This window comes from Panicum hallii, chromosome 5 (assembly GCF_002211085.1).
Source record: "Panicum hallii strain FIL2 chromosome 5, PHallii_v3.1, whole genome shotgun sequence".
Lineage (NCBI taxonomy): Eukaryota > Viridiplantae > Streptophyta > Magnoliopsida > Poales > Poaceae > Panicum > Panicum hallii.
In genome coordinates, this window is record NC_038046.1 from 14,951,476 (window position 1) to 14,972,836 (window position 21,361).

The following is a 21,361-nucleotide window of genomic DNA, read 5'->3' on the forward strand; positions in this document are numbered from 1 at the left end:
AGCCAAGCCGCCGCCGAACTCAAGCAGCCTGGGAGCAGCAAGGGCGGGTGTGGTCAGGGCGGGGCGGCGGTGGGATAGCGCTAGGTCACAAGCGAGACGAGTAATCGGTGAGAAGACCATGTGTTGAGCGTCCAAACGAGAAGACGTATGCAAAAAAAAGAGTAAAAAAGTCATTTCACCTTGCGAAATACATGAAAAGAAAATAAAAAAGTGAGAAAATACACTAAATGGCAGTACAATCAAGTTGCTGCTGCTTGAAGTTCTATTTTTACAATATCAATGATAGGAATGCCAAAACTTCGAAGCGCGATGTTTGGAGCTCTAAATTGCAATTTTCTCCTCATACAGTATGCTGTCATCTTTTTTCTTGTAGTAGAAGTTAGGGTGAGAAGATTTCGATCGGATCTCCAGCCCTTAATAGAGCCTACTCCGTAGTACACTAAAAAAATTTAAAAAAACAGCGGCCAAGATGGTTCACGCTGAGAATTCTATTTTATTAAACCCGAATTTCGTACCAGCCATCGCAGCAGAAGCTTCTCTGTCCCCCACGGCGTGCCCTGGACGCCCCACCCGCCTGTCTCCGCCTGGCATTTTTGTCCGCTTCTTCTCTCCTTCCACTTCTTCTTCTTCTTACCTTGTCTCCATTACAATCCGCCGCGAGCGAGCCCGCATCCACTCTGCTAGCCTCAAACACTCCGTCCCAGATCTCACGAATTCAGCTCAGGCCCTTTCATCGACGGGCATTGCGGATTCCTTGATGCCCAACACACCTTAAATCTCTGAACGCGATTCAGAGATAGACTAGGGAGTTCGATCAGCAGCTTGAGCGGTTATGTCTGGTGAGTTCCGTTTCATTTTCTTCCATTTGCCTGGTTCGACAATACACTTCCTCCTCTGTGAGCCATTGTTTTTTTTTTCTGAACTCTGAAGCGCCTTCTCTTCTGCAGTGCATTAGCTAGTACTTGTAGTTCCCTGTGGTTTTAATTTCCTGATGATGGAGCCACCATCTTCCTCCCGCTGCCAGCTCCACGGCTCTGCTTCTCCCATGATACTGCGGCGATGTCTCTTCCTGCTGCTGCTTGTTCTTCCGAGTTGCTGCAGCCCGGCCCTTGCAGCCACGCCGTATCTGGTCGGCATGGGCAGCTACGACATAACGGGCCCTGCAGCAGACGTCAACATGATGGGTTACGCGAGCGCCGAGCAGATCGCGTCTGGGATTCACTTCAGGCTCAAGGCACGCGCGTTTATCGTCGCCGAGCCTGATGGCAAGCGTGCCGTCTTTGTCAACCTTGATGCCTGCATGGCGTCGCAGCTTGTGACTGTAAAGGTGCTTGAGAGGCTTAAAGCAAGGTAAGAGTGACTCCTCTGAATCTCTGATCACCCCTCGTCCCCTTGCTTGATTCTCTTCATCCTCATGGTGTCTGGAGCAGGTTATGCAAATTTCCGATGTTGCAGGTATGGTGATCTTTATAACGAGAACAACGTGGCTATCAGCGGAATCCACACTCATGCCGGGCCTGGAGGTTATCTGCAGTATGTGGTTTATATTGTCACATCTCTTGGGTTTGTTCGCCAATCGTTTGACGTAATCGTCAACGGCATTGAGCAAACCATTGTTGAAGCTCACAATAATCTCCGCCCTGGGAAAATATTCGTGAACAAAGGTAAAAGAAAAATATCTCTGTTTTCCTGGATTAGTTAGGCATTTTTAAAACACCAGCGGGACTGATTTTGTATTGTTTGTGATTTTTTAACCGCTGGTAACTAAATTTAAATCAATTAGGCCTCGAAATGTCATAATTTAACTCTAGTTGAATTAATTATGTTTCTTCATTTTTAACCATTCTTGGAAAGCTGCCCTAAAGTTTTATTAGATATACTAGTCAGGCACATACTGGTTTTTGGTTACTGCAAATATTTTGTGAGCAATGTCAGGCACATGACTTTCAGGTGACCTCCTTGATGCTGGTGTGAACCGCAGCCCCAGCGCATACCTAAACAACCCAGCTGAGGAAAGAAGCAAATATCAGTACAATGTTGATAAGGAAATGACCCTTATCAAGTTTGTAGACGATGGACTTGGTCCAATTGGGAGTTTCAATTGGTTTGCAACCCATGGAACATCAATGAGTCGTACAAATTCTTTGATCAGTGGCGATAACAAAGGTGCAGCTGCACGTTTCATGGAAGATTGGGCAGAAGAAAATGTCATCCCAAATCAGGCTGCTCATGTAAGCTCTGGAAATCCGAGAAGAGTCTCTGCACTAATTTCCGAACCCAACGAGATAAGTAGGTTCCATGCTTCTTGACCGCCTCGTGATTCTTGAAATGAAATATCCTAGGCTCTTGCTAAACTAATTATTTTTTTACTGATTTTATTCAGCTGATGACTTAATACGATTGGCATCGTCGTTCAAGGCCTCCGGTGGAAGGCAAATATCAGGTTCAAATATCACGAGGCGCATTAGAAGCACTCAACAAAACAAGCCTAAATTTATTTCTGCATTCTGCCAGTCAAATTGTGGAGATGTGAGTCCGAATGTCTTGGGAGCATTTTGTGTAGACACTGGCCTTCCTTGCGACTTCAATCACAGTACATGTAATGGGAAGAATGAGCTATGCTATGGACGAGGACCAGGGTATTCGCCGTCCCTACAAGTCTTTTCATATTTTTTGCACATTTTAAAGTATTTACTGTAAATCAACCCGATACATTTTTTTTCTATCCTGCAGATATCCTGATGAATTTGAAAGTACCCGTATCATTGGCAATAGGCAATTTCTCAAGGCTGTTAATCTTTTCAATTCAGCGTCTGAAGAAATACAGGGCAAAGTTGACTACAGGCATACTTACCTAGATTTCTCCCAACTCGAAGTTAATGTTCCTTCAAGTACAGGAGGTCAGCAGGTAATGAAAACATGCCCAGCGGCCATGGGGTTTGCCTTTGCTGCTGGAACCACAGATGGTCCTGGAGCTTTTGATTTTAAACAAGGAGACGCCAAGGTTGGTTCTATCAATCAAATAGTACTAGCTTCACAATTTTCGTTGACATGACATTGACTTGTTTACACAATCTCTTATCAGGGAAACGCTTTCTGGAGGTTAGTACGGGATGTAATTAGGCCACCAGGTCCAGAGCAAGTGAAATGCCAGGCTCCGAAACCAATACTTCTAGACACGGGTGAAATGAAGGTTCCATATGATTGGGCAGTAAGTCTTCATATTGTTTGTTACAAGCATATACGAACAAGCTTGTAAAATACTACTTCCTCCGTGCCAAATCGTAGGTCGTTTTGCTAAATCTAGATACACAGTTTTTGCTATGTATCCCGACGTAGCGTATGTCTATATGCATAGCAAAATCTATGTATTGAAAATATCAAAACGACGTACAATTGGAACAGAGGGAGTAACCTTTTACTGCCCTGACTTTGTGAAGCTTGGTTTCGGAGCTTAACCGGAGCCACTATCAACATATTTATGGTTAACACATTGTTTTTTTCGTGCTAGTGGCATGAGTCAAAATAGTTGTTCCCTTGTGAACCAAGTGACTTTCTGACTGAATTTGCAAAACTGATTGTTTATTCTTTATTGGTCCTCTAATGAATTTTGTATTATCATGCAGCCTGCGATTCTTCCAATTCAGATCATAAGAATAGGCCAGCTGGTTATCTTGTGTGTCCCTGGAGGTATATACTCCTGATTCTTTGCTCCTATATGCCAAAGCAAACAGTGAATGTGATGTTTTGATCTATTGACTTCTATTATGGCACAAAAAACTCATAATATGCAGTTTTAATGGTTATTTTTGGTTCAGAGTTCACAACAATGGCTGGGAGGCGGCTACGTGATGCGGTCAAAAATGTACTTACAAATAGTGGTCAATTTGATGACAATATTCATGTTGTCCTTGCGGGGCTAACAAACACATATTCCCAATATATTACAACTTACGAAGAATATCAGATGCAAAGATATGAGGTGTGTAAATTCCCAGACCATTTTATTTCTTTAGAACCACGTAATATTGAATAAATGTCTGACATTAGCTTGATTTGTTAGCCCACAGTTTATTTCTAGCTTCTGTGGGCATTTTGACTATATTACTAGGAACAAGAGTTTTTATTGATATGTCTGAATCTGCATTGTCCTATTCCATTTGTATGTCTTGCATCTGTAGCCTGAAAATTATATTCCTTTCATTTATTGTAACGCCTTTTCCCATTCCTGCTAAATGTAGAAGTCAAACAATAACAAACCTATTTCTATTTCTGGAAATGAAGAACATCTTATTGGGGGAAAATGTGGTTTTTTGACAGGGAGCATCAACGTTGTACGGCCCCCACACCTTAAGTGCCTACATTCAAGAGTTTCAGAGACTTGCTACAGCAATGGTCTCAAACAAACAGGTTCCAACAAATTTGCAGCCTCCTGATCTGCTGAACAGGCAAATTGAGCTACTCCCAGGTGTTATAGTCGACAAGACACCCCCTGGCGTCACGTTTGGAGATGTCAGTTCGGATGTTCCTGCAAACTCAACTTTCAGGAAGGGCAGTACTGTGAACGCTACATTCTATTCAGCCTGCCCAAGGAATGACCTTCTCACCGACGGTACATTCGCGCTTGTTGAGAAGCTAGATGGTAGCAACAATTGGGTTCCTGCCTATGACGACGATGACTGGTCACTGCGTTTCAAGTGGTCAAGACCTGCAAAGTTTAGTTCGAGGAGTTTTGCCACGCTGGAATGGACAATTCCTGAAGATGCCCCATCGGGTGTTTACAGACTGAGGCATTTTGGTGCATCCAAGCCGTTGATTGGGTCGATCAAATATTTTACAGGGACCTCTAGTGCATTCGCAGTGCGTTAAATGGTAAAAACTATGAAATTTACACCGGTCAATATATGTATATGTTTTCCCTTTGGTTTTTACATGTATTCGATGCTAATAGCGTTACCAGATCATTTTAAACCAATGTTTGTTGGGAATACAAGTAATATTCTTATACAAAATTCACTAAGAGGCAAATCCCATTAACAACTGCCGATGCAATAAATTCGAAGATTAAGCATCAGGAAGAACTTAAAGGAAGGTGCCTTACTGCCTAATAAGTCTTACTCCCTCGTGTCACAAATAAGTAACATTGTGAGTTGGCCAAAGTATATTTCATCACATTTCGGAAGTATATTTGTACTGGAGATAGTTCCATCACATTATACTTTCGCTACATACCACAAATATATTATAACAGGAAATAATATTTTTTCGAGTGATATAAATATTAATATTTAAAATCATGTTTTATAGACCATGTTTCTATAAGAATTTTAACAACCATGTTAAGTTTTGACCGGAGATTTTACTAAACATCTATTAAGAAGCATCTATTAAAAGCAACTTCAAGAGATTTTCTATATATTTTCTCGTTATTAGGAATAGAGATTTTGATAAGAAAAATACCCTCCAACAGCTTCTCTAAGCGGTTATCCAAATGAATCCATCCTTCATTCCACATTTCTCGCTAGCTAAAAATAGATAATGAAATGACTTTGTAGAGTGTACACAAGATATTAAAAAACTGTTGGAGAGTGAAAATATATAGAAAATAATTTTTATGCAGAAGACTCTCCAAATGATAATTTAGAGAGGAAAATTTTAAAAAATAGATATGCTCTAAGAGATCTGCCGCCTGCAGCGAGATCGCCTTAGGGGAGCCCACTATCCCTCAAATAGTAAGTTTTTAGGTGAATGGTGTATAAAACTCTACATAGTATTAGAAACAAAGACCTTGTTCCAATCTTGACAACCTGTAAGTTTGTTTGAAAATACGGAAAATACTCCGTGCCCGCATGGGCACCTGCCTACCCACACACAGAGCCGTTACGCCCGTTAGTCTCCGTTGCACTAAAGATGCTTTTGTGTCAGAGTACATCCCATGAAGTACCTTTTTGTGTCAAATGTTTAAATCCAAAAAAATTAATACCGTAGATAACTTGTGACCACATTTCTAGTATTATACCTAGAAAATAGTTTCAGTCCAAATTAATTTCTAACATTTTTTCTAGAAAATAGCTTCTATCTAAACATAATACTAAAAATCCCAACCCTACACCTAAGCAATCAAATCCCAATTCTAGTTTAGACAGCCATGTTATTAGATACAGAGCAAGGTGAGCAAGAAATTGTAACTAGATTGATTTTGTAGCAATATGTGTAGGGAATGGTTTCTACGCATATTTATTTCTAGCAAGAATCGGACTGACTAAGAATCAACAAAGAACCAGAAAAAAAAGAGTCACCACCAAGTCACAAACAATCTGACAAGAAACAACCGGACAAGAAACATAATTGAGAGTTGGAGTGTTGGAGCTCAGAATTTGGTCTAACGATTTATAGCTCAGAATCAGATTGACACAAGAGGCCGCACTTTTTTTTCTATGATGTCTATGAGGCCATGCTCGTCCCCAACTGCTAACGAAAACGAAGCATGATGACAGGCAAGAAATCACCAGAGACTAGAGATGCAGAGGGATGAGGAGCAGCTCCAGGCGTCACCTCCACCTCCGCGTGTAGTTGCTCGCCCCTGTCGGCGGCCGGCGGCCATTTGTGCAGCTGCTCACCCACGTCGGTGCCGTACTGCCGTCGGCGGCCATTTGTTCAGCTGCTCACCCCACGTCGGCACTGTCGACGCCCATTTGTGCCGGCGGCTCAGCTGCTCTCCCTCCTCGTGCCGTCGTTCGTGGAACACCATATCCTGGCGCAATCCGTCGGTGGTGACATCCCATGGCGCCGCGTTGCTATTCTCCGTGTGGGCCTGCTTGCGCTGTTTCGCATCCCGATGTATCTGGATCCGAGGAAGAGGTTTGCTAGCAAAGCAAGAACTTGCAGGGGAGAGCTCGATTTGCTTGGGGAGTCGGAGATCGAGCAGGGGGATTTGTTTGTGCTTACTGTTTAGGAGGAACCGACGAGAGGCAAGAGAGATTAGATTTTTTTTGTTCTGACGCGGAGGAAACAATGAGCTGCGATGCTTGTTTTCTTCCGTACGTTGTTGAGGGCCTGAGAGTGAGAGTCAGATGTGCTCGTGACTCAAGAGAACGAGGAGAGGGGGAAGCTGGCCGGCGTAGACCCTAGCGAGCGGCTGCTCTGCTGCCGTTAGTCTGTGAGCGTTCACGTCGTTAGTTTCTGGAGGTCAATCCTCACCGCTAGCATTCATCGGACGGATGAGGATATGGGTGGGCAGATGCCCCACGTGGGCACAAAATCCGCTCTCAAATACTCCTACTTGAAAATAACGACACAACCACCAAAAGAACTGTATCAAGTCATGTACCAGCTTGCCCCTTGGCCACGGTCCTGCCGTTCCGAAAATAATATAATTTTATCCCAAGTCAAACTATTATAAATTTGATAAAATCTATCGAGAAGAGTATTAACATTTACGACACCAAATAAGCTTGTTAGATTTATTATGATGTATATTTTCATAGTATACTTATTAGATGTTACAAATATTGATCGTATTCTCTATAATTTTGGTCAAACTTAAGAAAGTTTGACTTATAATAAAATTAGATTTGTATTTTTTCTGGAAACCAAGGGAGTATGGTTGAGCCATTTTGTGGCCATGTAGCTTGCCGGTGAGTCTTGGCGTGAGGGGGCGGCATCCGTTTGCCAGTGTGATCGCCAGATCATCAGGTTCCAGAAGGTGGACAAATGTATCAGAAACCATGACCATCTGAAATGATTAAGAAGCACCAACAAAAGACGAGCAGGCAAGACGTTGTGGTGTAGTGTGAAAAAGACAAGGTGTGAGGACTGCCTTGATGCATCAAAACATATTTGGTGGTGGCGCCAGCAAAAGCTCAACCGCGCTTCACGGAGTTTCCACACGGGGAGATGCAAACGAACCCGGTTTCCACGGCTTGCCGTCGCGTTGTTGGGCCACGCCCTGTAAGGCTCCGAGCACATCCATCTGTGTTCGTTCCCTTCGTTCCTTTGGAAAGGAGCCACGGATGGCGGCCGGACGGAGTGCATCACCGGCAACCGATGAGATCCACGCGAGAGGACCGCACTGCCCGATCCCGACGCCGTGTGTGGAGCAGCGTGATCACGGATGGTGGCCGCTGTCGGACCGGTGCGATCTGCTCTTCATCATTGGGAACCAGCAACGGCATGCGCGCTAGGAAGATCTAGATGTACGGGCGCCGCATGTGTGCCCTCGTGCGCGGCATGGATCGGATCGGAGCATGCCCGTGGAGGAACACGCGCCCCCGGTGACTCGCCTCCCTCTAATATCTGAAACTTGGCAGGCACACGCATGGCGCGTCGCGAGAACGACGAGAAGGGGCAGGCGGCGAGAGAAAATCGTCGAAGACACGGAGACCTCCTCGTGTTCACAATTCTTATCCGCGACACAAAACTCTTGGAGACACCGAGCTGTGCACGCCTGGTAGTTCTTTTTTTTTTCGTTTTTTTGGGTAATGCTCCTACTGGGGCGTCCAGACACGCGCTCTCCCATCGGACGCAGATGGACGCTTGCGTGCCACAACGTCGTCCAAGTGTTTATTTATTCTCCCAAACATTTCTTCTACCACCGGAATCTTATTTTCTTCCGGCCAGACTCCCACGCATTTCCTCGGACATCTCCCTACGCTCATACCGGCAGCCATGGCTCCAGCGTCGTCGAGTCCCTCGCTACCCCAGGGGCCCCACGGCGTGACCGGCGGCGCGGGCTGCTGCTACCTCCACGGCCAGGGGCGCATCCGGGTGCGAGGCAGCGGAGCTCGCGCGGCGGCTAGGGGCAGAGCTCCCCGCTCCTAGGGGCGAAGCCGCGAAGCTCGCCGGCGGCGCGGCCGATTGCGGGCCGCCGCTCCCCGCGGCTTCTCTGCGCCGGCCGACGAAAGAGCTTCGGGCGCTGTCCATGGTGGGCAGCAGGCAGATTTCGGTGCACGTTGCAAGCTTATGTCGTAGGTGTTTAAGATGTTTGAAAAGAACGTTGCAAATGGATATTGCAAAGTAGATCTGGGTATTGCGATGTTGCATATGCTTCACAAACTTCATGTTGCAAGTGTTTAATCCGGATCCGGATGTTGCATTTTAATTGAGATGTTTTACGTGGATTTTGAATGTTTCATGAAATATGAAATATGGAATAGATGTTGCGACGGGTGTTTTTCTCATCATCGACGGATGGCTAATAACAATTTTTCAACATGCTTTTTGATGTCGTAAACGCTGATTTTTAATGTTGCAAATGTTAATTTTATATGTTGCGAATGCTATGTTTAGATGTTGCGACGGACTGCCGAAATCTGCAATGATAGAAAATATTGCCATCGGACGTCCGGACGCTAGCAATTTCTTTTTTCTTTTTGCGAGGCACGCCGCACGCCTGATAGTTCGAAGCTGCTGTGCTCACGCAAATCACGTCTGCGTAGCGTAGACGGGGGCCAACGGGCAAATAACGCCATGGTGGGGATAATTATAAGCAGATCACGATCTGATGCCCCCAAAAGGGAACTGAAGGAAGCACCGTCATGATGAGAGTTAGTCCAACGAGCCGTCCAAATCGGAGCACTTCGCTGCACACGCCGCCCAACCCACTCGAGCTTGTCCGGACTGAAAGCCTCTACGAGGTAACCTGCCAGCTGCGAGGCGAACGCCAGTTCAGGAGAAGCAGACACAATATAATCCAACGGCAGGATAAGCATGACTCATCGATGACGTAGTTATTAGCACTATTAATTCAGTACACAGAGTTACTGTCTGCGACAAGGTCCAGATCTTTTGTCAGTGACCGGAGGCAGGATGAAGTTGGAGCAGGTACTGGCAAGGGTGGTGCGCCGCTGCGGTGAATCAGAGAGATTTTCAGAATCTGTCAAAACCATATCTAAAATTCGGCGATACCTCCATACAAGTTACACAGAAATGGTCCAAGAGAGATCACGCGGCAACGTTCACTGTCCGTGTTGCGATGGTGTTTGTTCGGCGCCGTGCGCGTACTGCCCCTGGACTCGGGCGTTCGGGAGCGCCCCCCGAGCTTCCAGATCCACAGCTATCGTCAGCACCAGCGGACTCCGGTCACCTTGCTGAGAACGAACTCGCAGTCGCAGGCCAGTGATCTGATTGATCCGGCAGCGCGTGGCGCAACCACGGGACTACCGTCCCCGACACCCCCCGACCACCCTGTTCTGTTCCCACCCAAAACCCGCCACCGCGCGCGCGCCACCGCGGCCTCCGGAAGCCCGCACTTTCCTTAAAGCCTCGCCGACCTCCCGCGCGCACACGCACAAGCGCCCGCCCCTCCCGGCCTCCTTCCAAGCCCAGCCCAGCCAGCGGAGTGTCTTCCACGCCTCACCCCGGCTGTCTCCGTCGCGGTCAGTCCACATCCGCTTGCCCAAAGTCCCCAACACTTCGTCAGATACTCAGATTCGAACCCGGCTCACCTTAAAATACTTGCCACTAGCAGGGAGGGGGCTCGACCGAGCAGGAGCAGCACAAAGTCGACGCCGTCCCACATCCCAGTCCTACGAGGCGCTCCGCTCTCGGAATTCCCAGCGGGGTGCGTCGCCGCGCCGGGTACAAATGGTGGCGGAGGAGGCCAGTCACTGCAGCCGCCGCCGCAGCTGAATCCTCCGGGGAACTGCTCGCGGGGTGAGTTCGCTTTTCCCCCCTCTTAATTTCCGGCCGCGCCCTCGCCCTACTCGCCCCCCCGATTTGAGGGGACGCTAATCCTCCCCCGCCGCCTGCGAGCTCCTCCCCCGCCTGCGCCCGCGGCCCCTCCCCCGCCGCCCCCGCCGCGGCGCCTCCCCCGCCGCCCCGCCGCGAGCTCCTCCCCCGCCGCCGCCCCTCCCCCGCCGCCGCGAGCTCCTCTCCCGCCTGCGCCCGCGGCCCCTCCCCCGCCGCCCCTCCCCCGCCGCCGCCCCTGCTCCCCCCCCCCGACGCGTGCTCCTCCCACCGCGCGCCGCCGCCCCTGCTTCTCCCCCCGCGCGCCGCCGCCGCTGCTCTTCCCCCCGCGAGCCGCGCCGCCGCCCCTGCTCCTCCCCCCGCGCGCCGTGCCGTGGTGAGTCGTTTTAGAGGCCGTAACAACACCCCTCTAATATACCTCTAAAATCTTTATACTTTATAGATGTATGTTTTAGACCCCTCTAATGCGAAACGAACACACCCTTAGTCGTTCATGTGTAGAAAACTAGAAATCCAATTACGGTGTTCCAGACAAATTCCATGCTCTCATTTCCTTACTTGCTTGGATAACACATATCCTCTTTTGCATGCCACTATGCTCTGAAATTTCTAACACACACCCAACCTCCTCTTTTGCAGCGTGTAGTTGATTCGTCAATTTGTTGAGATATTCGACTTGCATGAGCTGATTAAAAAGATCCCATCCCTGGTTCATGATGGAGCCATCTTGCTTGCGGTACCACGTTTGTGGTTCTGGTTCGCGCATGATATGGCTATGCTTTTTTCTAGTACTCGTTCTTCAGAGTTGCAGCCCAGCACTTTCAGACTCACCGTATTTGGTTGGTATGGGAAGCTACGACATAACTGGGCCTGCTGCAGATGTTAACATGATGGGCTATGCAAATGCTGAGCAGATCGCATCAGGAATTCATTTCAGGCTAAAGGCTCGTGCATTCATTGTTGCTGAGCCTAATGGGAAGCGTGTTGTATTTGTGAATCTTGATGCTTGCATGGCATCACAGCTTGTTACTATAAAGGTGCTTGAAAGGCTTAAAGCAAGGTAAGAATGATGACCCGACAGAGTAGTTTTTGACTAAAAAAACTAGTGCCTGATTGTGTAAGTTTGTCAAACTGAGGTGCCACCTGACACATGTCAAAATCCTTAGCCATTTTGCAGTCTACTAACACAGAAGAGTCCAGACACTCACACTAACATAATCTTGATTAAATCAATGAGTATATATTTAATAACATTTTATAACAGTGAGGTTTTTCCATGCACCCTCATGATGGTGGATCTGACTATACAAACCTTATTTTGGCAGGTATGGAGATCTTTACAATGAGAACAATGTGGCTATCAGTGGAATTCATACACATGCTGGGCCTGGCGGTTATCTGCAATATGTTGTTTATATTGTCACATCTCTTGGGTTTGTTCGCCAATCATTTGATGTAATTGTCAATGGCATTGAGCAGTGTATTGTTGAAGCTCACAACAACCTCCGCCCTGGGAAAATCTATGTGAATAAAGGTATTAAATTATATCCGTTTCCTGTGACTTATTAGGTTTTCCCAGACACTATTGGGACTACTTTGGTCTTGTTACCATCTGTTCCATCTCACTCGAAATATAGATATAATTTGGTTTTAAGTAGGCCTCTAGTGTTATTACTTAAGCCCTGGTTGGTTGATTGAATAATTTCTGACCATTTGGAATGCCTGTAATGATCATATGTCCTTAGGTCTTATTAGATTTCTACTCATTATGTGATATTCTCTGAGACTTAGTTACAACAAATATTTTGTGAACATATGATTTCCAGGTGACCTCCTTGATGCTGGTGTGAATCGCAGCCCAAGTGCATATCTAAATAACCCTGCTGAGGAGAGAAGCAAGTATCAGTATAATGTTGACAAAGAAATGACCCTTATCAAGTTTGTAGATGATGAAGTGGGTCCAGTTGGGAGTTTCAATTGGTTTGCAACACATGGAACATCAATGAGTCGTACAAATTCATTGATAAGTGGTGATAACAAAGGAGCAGCTGCACGTTTTATGGAAGATTGGGCAGAACTAAATGGTATGCCAAAGCGGGGGGCTCATGTAACTAATGATGGTTTAGAATCTTTGCACAAGATGTCTGGACTTCCGAGAAGAGTTTCTTCAATAATTCCTGAACCAAATGAGATAAGTATGTATGATGCTTATTGACTACTTATATTTTGTATTGGGATAGAAGATCTTTGGTTGTTACTAAACTATTCCGTATGTTGCATTTGTTCAGCTGATGACTTAGTACAGTTGGCATCATCCTACGAGGCCTCAGGTGGCAGGCGATTATCAGGTTCAAGTATCACCAGGCGCATTAGAAGCAGTCAACAAAACAAACCTAAATTTGTTTCTGCATTCTGCCAGTCAAACTGTGGAGATGTTAGTCCAAACGTCCTGGGAACATTTTGTATAGACACTGGTCTTCCTTGTGACTTCAATCATAGTACATGTAATGGGAAGAATGAACTATGCTATGGACGAGGCCCAGGGTATGCACCATGCTTACCAATCATTATAATTGAAGTCTTCGCATTTTCCCACATTCGGAAGAAGTTATAATAATCGAATCCTTTAATCTTTCGTACTGCAGATATCCTGATGAATTTGAAAGTACCCGTATCATTGGCGATAGACAATTTCTCAAGGCTGTAGATCTTTTTAATTCAGCTTCTGAAGAAATACAAGGCAGAGTTGAGTATAGGCATACTTACCTAGATTTCTCGCAACTTGAAGTTAATGTTCCTTCAAGTACAGGAGGAGAGCAGGTGGTGAAAACATGTCCTGCAGCCATGGGGTTTGCCTTTGCTGCTGGAACCACAGATGGCCCTGGAGCTTTTGACTTTAAACAAGGAGATGTCAAGGTTGATAATATCCATCAGATACTCGCTTCACAATTTTTCCTAACCTGCTATTGACTGGTTGATACCATCTCTTATCAGGGAAACCCTTTCTGGAGGTTAGTAAGAAACTTACTTAAGACGCCAGGGAAGGAGCAAGTTGAATGCCAAGCTCCAAAACCAATATTGCTAGACACCGGCGAAATGAAGGAACCATATGACTGGGCAGTACGTCTTCCATCCTCCTTTTTCTCAACAATCATAAACATGCTTTGGAAAGTACCTCTAGTTTCTTCGAAAATGCAAATGCCTTATTTTTCTTATGATAGTTGATAACAAAACCACATAGGTTTGTATACTCCATCCGTTTTTAAATATATGATGTTTATTAAAGCTAATTAGTTATTAGCCTGTCCTAAATGTCATATATTTAAATACAGAGAAAGTAACATTTTTCGTTATGATATTGTTAACTTTGTGCGAGTCCCATTATTTTCAACTGATCTTAAGCTTAGTTTCAGTGCTTAAATTATAGCCAATGCTATCGCATTAATGGCAAACATGATGTTTCCGTTAGTGTTGATAAAGCTGCCTATCACCTATAAGCCATAGACCATCCGTGTTGTTGAGATTCAATTGTCTATCACCTGATAACAATAGATCACATGTCATGATTAATCTCCATGGTATTTGAATTAAGAACCAAGTAACTTAAGTCTGACTTACCGATCGCTTGTTGGTTCTGCACTGAATTCTGTGTTACTATGCAGCCTGCGATACTTCCAATTCAGATCATAAGAATCGGACAGATGGTTATCTTGTGTGTCCCTGGAGGTACATTCCCAATTCCAAAGTTCAAATTTTTTTTTGCAAGCAACAGTTCATGTGATGTGTTGATCTATTGATATTTATTGTGACATCCTCATGCCCATGTTATGCACTTTGTTTGTGTTTGTTCAGAATTCACAACGATGGCTGGCAGGCGGCTAAGAGATGCTGTCAAAGAAGTACTAACAAGTGACAGCAGTGGTGAATTTAATGATATTCATGTTGTTCTTGCTGGGCTAACAAACACCTATTCTCAATATGTCACAACTTTTGAAGAATATCAGATCCAAAGATATGAGGTATCTATATTCCCAGGCCACTTGTTTAGATTGAGAACATAGTATAAAATGAAACAATGATAGTTAGCTTGATGTTTGTTGGATAGTATAAAATGAAACAATGATAGTTAGCTTGATGTTTGTTGGCCCTTCCACAGTTTATTTGTTATATACTTAGTTATTTGTAATGGCATTTTTAACTGCCTTAGTAGAGGAACATGCTTTTCTTTGATACGGCTGTATTGACACTGGTGCCTGTTAGTCTGTCATTCTAATCTGTTCATCTTGCATGAATAACCTGATATTGAATTCATTCCTTTCTGTTGTCAAACTTATTTTCTCACCCCTGCTTAATCTAGAAATCAAACAACGATAGGTCTTCATTCTAGGTCTGTTGAAATATGCACCCTAATTGGTAGATGTCCTTTTGTTGCATCATCAAAATTCCTTCAACCGCATCAGCCCCTTTATTTCGTGCTTGTGGTTCATGTGTTTTTTGGGTGGTTTTGCATGTTTATAGGGTTCCCTTGTGATAGATAAGTTCTACAGCCCATCATTTATTGATCTTACTGGCAAATTAATGCTTTTTCGCAGGGAGCATCGACGTTGTATGGCCCTCACACCTTGAGTGCCTACATCCAGGAGTTTCAGAAACTTGCTACAGCCATGGTTGCAAACAAAGAGATCCCAACAAATTTCCAACCTCCAGATATGTTGGACAAGCAAATTGGACTGCTCCCAGGCGTCATGTTTGATTCAACACCCCCTGGTGTGAAGTTTGGAGATATCAGCTCTGATGTTCCTGCAAGCTCAACCTTCAGGAAGGGCAGTACAGCGAATGCTACATTCTATTCAGCTTGCCCAAGGAATGACCTTCTCACTGACGGTACATTCGCGCTTGTTGAGAAGCTAGATGGTAGCAACAATTGGGTTCCTGCCTATGACGACGATGACTGGTCGCTGCGTTTCAAGTGGTCAAGACCTGCAAAGTTTAGTTCAAGGAGTTTTGCCACGCTGGAATGGACAATTCCTGAAGATGCCCCCTCGGGTGTTTACAGACTCAGGCATTTTGGTGCCTCCAAGCCGTTGTTTGGGTCCATCAAACATTTTACAGGGACCTCTCGCGCATTCGCTGTGCGTTAGGTTGTGGTACACCGTTGCCTCGGATGGTACAGCCATCTGAGTTTACACCAGTGAAATTTTCATCCTGAAATGCCGGTCACAGCATCTAGCATGTTGGTCCGTGGTCTTTTTACCTATGTTTGGTGGCAATAACATTGTCAGATCATGCCTAACCGCTTGTATCTTGTATGCATCTGTCCCATGGGAATGTGTAGCTTGTACATAACTACAAACTCGATATGTATATGTGAAGTTTATGAGATCTCGTGAAGCAAAACAGTTTGGGGAAATCTAGTTATAGGATGATTGCTCCGTTTGTGGAATGGCCAGAATAGCTCAGCAGTGTTGTTGCGAGTTCGTGCGCGCCCAGAGCTCCGGCTGACAGAGTGACAGGTAGTGGTGCCGGCCCAAATGACTCGAGCGCTAGCGGCGTCGCAGCAAAGTTTCAGGACCATGTGCTCCAATGTGCCAACTTCCCATTGTGTTTCCTTTTCACAATTTAGAACTTGCACTATCACCGGTCGGAGTTTACTCCGTCAGTCCGTCTAGAAAATAAAAAAGGATCACCGTTTGCCGTTTGGAGTGATCCACACACGATTGTTTAGGTGTCAGATTGGGAGTAGACCTTTGCTTGTTGGAGTCTGCGTAGCACAACTATTCCCAGCAACTTCATTACTCGAGACAAGCACACGAGATGCACGGATCTCTTACCCTACAGTTTAGTGCATCGCCGCAGACGCAGAGCATCAGCTATCACTCGTCAGTGAGCTCACTTAGCAACTAATGATTGGGACCAACCGTTGACTACCCCCAGGCACAAATGGTACAGTGTCTACCTCACTCCGGAAAGGAAGAAATGTGCAGTTTGTCCCTCTCCCGAGGAGGGAGGTTAGGAGCGGAGTGCTGCATCGCCAAATCGCTCGCCACTTTTTTTTTATTACAAATCGCTCGCCACTTTGGGAAAGCAAAAGCGCAAAAAAGAATGCCCATCTTTCTAGGCCGAACGCGAGGCGCTGCCGGCTGTTCCAGCGTTGTTACAAGTGGAGAGCAGAGAGCACGGTTGCTGCCGTCGCAAGCCATACGGTGCAGGTGTCACGGTGAGGACTTCAGATCCTCCCCTGTCCCCTATCGTCTCGGTCCCGTGCCCTGTCCGTGATTCAGAATTTCAGATGCACGTTTTGGAGCCTAGAACGACGTGACCAACGAGAACGAACGCCCCCGGCCCCGATGCGGCCTGTGTTCGCTGCACCTCTGACGCCTCAAAGCAAAGAGGAAGGAACCGCCGAGCCTGCCTGCCGTTCGGCAGCAAAACCGGTAGCTGATGCCCCCCGTCGGAGCACCGCAGCCGTCGTGTCTCCCGGCTCTCTGTCGACAATGTGCCGAGACGCCCGGTCGTGCGTTGTAGCTGGGCTGCAGGAAGCGTGCACGTTCACGAACGGGACAGGGGGCGACGAGATCGTTGGCGGCATTGCTTATTCCCCCGCAGACACGGGCCGGTTTGGTCGGTCTTCGCGCCTTGGTTCAGAAGAAAAAAAAATATCCCTGCTTTCAGAGACTGGATAGATTGCGAATCTTGAACAAACATTGTTAAAAGTCTTAAAGGAACACCTAGAACTAGAACGCGTAGCTCGGTTAGAAACTAAACACAAACCCACAGATTGTGCGAGGATTTAGCGATGGCCTTTTGTGTGTGTGTGTGTGTGGGGGGGGGGGGGGGGGGGGGGGGGCGGGGGCGCTTTCTAGTGAAAGTGAAACCTGAACATTTTTTGTGATCCTCGTCGAACAGTCCCGTCAGAGTTTCTTCCCCATCATAGCCGACCCTCCTTTCCTCGGTCACCATGAGTGCCGTTCCTCGATCGAAAGACTGATCGATTGCCCTAGCACTAGCAGTACCACCACCACCCTCCAGTTCCACTGTTCCTGCTGCTGTGCTACAGCGATCGAGACCCACCGAAACGGAGCAGGAGGCCTCCCAGCTTCCCTCCCCTCCAGGCACAGGCAGAGGCAGCGGCAGCAGTCAAGATCCGAGAAATCCTACGCACCGTGCTCCATCATTGCACCCGCAAGCTCCCGCAGAGGCTCACAGTTTTGTCATCAGTACGACAATGCAAGCACAGGAACTTTTGTTTTTTTTTACTTTTTTCCCCCCTTGGACGCAAGATGAGATGGAATTGAAAGTTTTGCCACGGGCATGATGGTTGATGGCCGCTCGCTCGGTGGCCCCCCACGCCGGCTCAGCTCGGATGCACGCTGCGCGCGGGGCAAAAGCTCCCGCCTCGGATTCGCCGCCGATGCTGACGGCGATGCACGGCGCAGGTCGTATGGCATTCTCAGCTTTTGCGAGGGAGCTTTTGTTTAAGCTCCGCCCATGGCTGCCTTTCCCTCCCATCTCACGTCCTTAAACCGGAACAAGGCTTAAAGACTCGAGAGACCTGAAGAAAGCCAGCCAAAGGTCAGACTAAACAATGGCGTTCCCGGGCTCTTTTCCGTCGCCAAAGCCGGTGTCGCTTTGGGCCATTCTCTCTCGCGACCTTTCCCCCCGCGCCTCTGCGAGGCTGCGTCGCCCCGCACGCAGGTGACGCCGCGACGGCCACGTGGGGAGGGCAAACCGGCAAAGAGACGGGACGAGGACGACTCGCAAAGAAGGGAAGGCCGAAACAGATGGGCGCAGCGCGGCTCCCCATGCGAGGCCGGGAGGAGAGGAGAGGCGACGAGACCCCGTCAGGATCATGCGCGGATCTTTGTCTTCACCGCACCACATCGTTATCGGCTAATCGAACGTACAAGCAAGCGCTCATTACTCTCGTCTGGTCTCCCTCCTCCCGTCTCGCTCGCCCTCGGCTCCGCTCCATCATGGCGCCGTGACGGGGTGGCCGGGGACCCCGGGCATTTCACGGCCTTTTCCCCGTGATCCCGTCCCGTCTCCCGCGGCAGGCACACGGCCCGCTGGCCGCTGCGTTGCACTTGCACAGGCCACGGCCGGCGTACGTGCTCCTCCTGGCAGGCGGACGGGATGGGATGGGGATGTGATGCGACTACAGGTTTGTACGGGCACGTCTTACACGCTGCACAGTGGTTTGCAGCCCCAGTGACCGTTCTCTTGTGTTTACAACGGTTGAACACTTGAACTAGGTCTGAATCATGCACGGTTCTGACAAGCAAACGCGGCGGATTTGAGCCATCGAACGTTGCAAGATGAGATGCACACCTCAAAGAGAAAAGAGAAGAGATTCAGACATTGGCGTCGAGCCAGATGGTGCATAAGGTTGGGTACCTAATTACAGGTCGTGTTCGTGTTGCAACTCTCTTGTACAAACTACAAAGTGAACCAAAAAGGAAAAGGAGAGAGAAAACCTAACAAAGCGAAGGAGGTGGAGAGGGACACAGATCCACGCTTGTACATGGGGGAGGTGGCTAAAGGAGCCTAAAAGTAGCTCTTTCCCCACGCCTGAACTAAAACCCACCAAAAGAGCCCCGCTCGCACGCATAAACAAGACTAAAGATCTCTCGCGCCCGCTCGCGAAACCGACCCCTGCATGTTCTTCACGAGAGCCTTTTAGCAATTCGTACTCGCGGCGGCAGGTTCGCCGTCTTTTCCTCGCGTCCGCCGCGAAATTCCGCTCGAACCTTCGGCCGCCGTCGCCGGAGCCGAGCGAGCGAAACGGCGAGCCGGCTTGGCGCTTGCTCTTCACTATCTTCAGTTTGGATGGAACCGGATTTGTATAAAAACGAATTCGAATATCTTGAATATCCGCCTTTCTGTTTCTATTTTTCTATTTTCTTCCGGTTTCCATCCCTAATCTGCAGGGTCAGCGACGTCAAGGCCCCGGGTCGCTCCGCGACCGCAGCAGCGACGTGTCGAGCTCGGAGATGGACGCTGCGGAACGCAAGGGACAGGCGCGTTTAGAAAAACAGTGGTGTGCTTTGAGAAATTAACAATGGAGGGCACGAGGCGCGCGGCTGGTCGGTGGCGTCATGGCCACGGCGTCGGCGCTCGTATACGATGGATACGGACCTCGGTGGAGCGACTCCTTGCAGTGCGCGATGGCGCTCGCGATGCCGTCCTGCTTCTCGGCTAGCGAGTCGTCGCGGCGGGCCGGCGGGGACTGGGTGGCGGCGGCCGCCGACACCTGCGCCGCGGACGCCGAGCGGCTCTTCTGGAGGCGGAGGTCCGCGGCGGCGGCGGGCGCGACGCGCCGCAGCCGGCTCGAGATCTTGCTGATGTACCGCCGGAAGACGTCGCCCGAGGGCGGCCGGGCCCTGGCCTCGTCCCGCCGCAGGTCCTGCACGTCGGGCGAGCCGCCGCCGTACGCGGCGAAGAGCCTGTAGGCGGAGCGCGCGCTGCTGCTGGCGCTCCGGGAGAAGCTGGCGCGGCCGCCGTAGAGGGCGGCCTTGGCGGACCCGAAGCTGAGCGTGCGCAGCTGCAGCATGCTGCTGCTGCCCCCGCGCCGGCCCGCGTTGCTGCTCCGGGCGCGCGAGGCGGCGTCGCTCGGCTCGGACGCGCAGAACATGAGCGGCGGGGGAAGTGGGGTCGCCGGCGCAGCCGCCGCGGTGCTGCGGAAGAAGAGGCGCTCCTCGTAGGACGGCGACGCGGAGCGGCTCCGCTGCAGCGAGATGACGAAGTCGAGGTCGCCGCGGGCGTTGGCGGCGGCGGCGGCGGCGGGGCATGACGAGGGGTAGTCGTCGGACTCGGACCCCGACTCGGCCGCCTGGCTGCCCGCGGTGGAGGCGGGCGCGGAGCAGCAGGACAGGTCCAGGTCGAAGAACGGGCCCTCGTCCTCGCCGTACGCGCAGCCGTACCCGTACCCGCCGCAGCCGCCTCCGCGCGGGGTGACCGGCGCCGTCGCGGTGGCGGTGATCGTGGACACCGCGCGGCGCCGGCGGCGGAAGCGCCGCGCCGCGAGCAGCCGGAGGATCTGCATGAGCGAGCCGCGCGCCCGTGCGTGCGTGCGTGCGTGGGACGCGGTCGTGCGAGCGAGCCCGCTTTGGCTGCGGTGGAGTGGGGGGGTGTGGGAGCTGGGAGCTTGGAGGTGGTGGTGGTGGTGGGCGGTGGCTTTTAAACGGGAGCGGCAAAGGCTCCGGGTTTTTCCTCCGTTTTTGGCGCTGTTTGTGGGGGCCTCGGCACGGGGATTTGGATTTCGCCACCTGGGCTACCTCATCTATGTTCGTTGCGCGTTCCGGCTCGGCGCACCGGGCCGTGCCTGGCAAGGGCAAGATTGATGCCACGGCCGACGGCACCATGGCACGAGGCATTTTGGGTGCCGTGGGAGTTAAGTCGTCGCCCTTCCACAGAGTGCTATGTTGGCGTCGGTCAGAACTCAGAAGGCATGTCACCGTCTCCGGATTTTTTTAAAGAAAGCCTCCGGATTTTTACTTCTAGCCGGTTTGGATGCCGGACTGATTTTTATTCCCGTCACATCGAATATTTGTACATCAATTAAAAATATTAAATATAGACTAATTATAAAACCAATTGCATGAGTGGAGACAAATTCACGATACGAATCCAGTAAATCTAATTAGTCCATATTTTAGCAATGTTATGCTACACTAAC

At 48.9% G+C, this 21,361-nt stretch overlaps 3 protein-coding genes across 3 annotated transcripts; 2 read left to right on the plus strand and 1 right to left on the minus strand.

Moving 5' to 3' along the window:
* Window positions 1–433: 433 nt before the first annotated feature.
* LOC112894042 (neutral ceramidase-like) lies at window positions 434–4,869 on the plus strand. Its single transcript, XM_025961615.1, has 10 exons — window positions 434–839; window positions 948–1,350; window positions 1,456–1,664; window positions 1,951–2,289; window positions 2,384–2,639; window positions 2,734–3,004; window positions 3,086–3,211; window positions 3,627–3,690; window positions 3,819–3,982; window positions 4,321–4,869. The coding sequence occupies exons 2-10, from the start codon at window positions 992–994 to the stop codon at window positions 4,867–4,869; spliced, it is 2,337 nt and encodes a 778-aa protein (XP_025817400.1). The 5' UTR covers window positions 434–839; window positions 948–991.
* Window positions 4,870–11,399: 6,530 nt separating this feature from the next.
* LOC112893443 (neutral ceramidase) lies at window positions 11,400–15,827 on the plus strand. Its single transcript, XM_025960773.1, has 9 exons — window positions 11,400–11,746; window positions 12,012–12,220; window positions 12,513–12,881; window positions 12,975–13,230; window positions 13,332–13,602; window positions 13,681–13,806; window positions 14,349–14,412; window positions 14,539–14,705; window positions 15,279–15,827. Exons 1-9 carry the CDS (start codon window positions 11,400–11,402, stop codon window positions 15,825–15,827), a joined length of 2,358 nt encoding a protein of 785 aa, XP_025816558.1.
* A 3,188-nt stretch (window positions 15,828–19,015) lies between these two features.
* LOC112895282 (probable membrane-associated kinase regulator 2) lies at window positions 19,016–20,728 on the minus strand. Its single transcript, XM_025963231.1, has 2 exons — window positions 19,822–20,728; window positions 19,016–19,683 (listed from the first exon to the last, which is right to left on the minus strand). Exons 1-2 carry the CDS (start codon window positions 20,726–20,728, stop codon window positions 19,625–19,627), a joined length of 966 nt encoding a protein of 321 aa, XP_025819016.1. The 3' UTR covers window positions 19,016–19,624.
* Window positions 20,729–21,361: the final 633 nt, after the last annotated feature.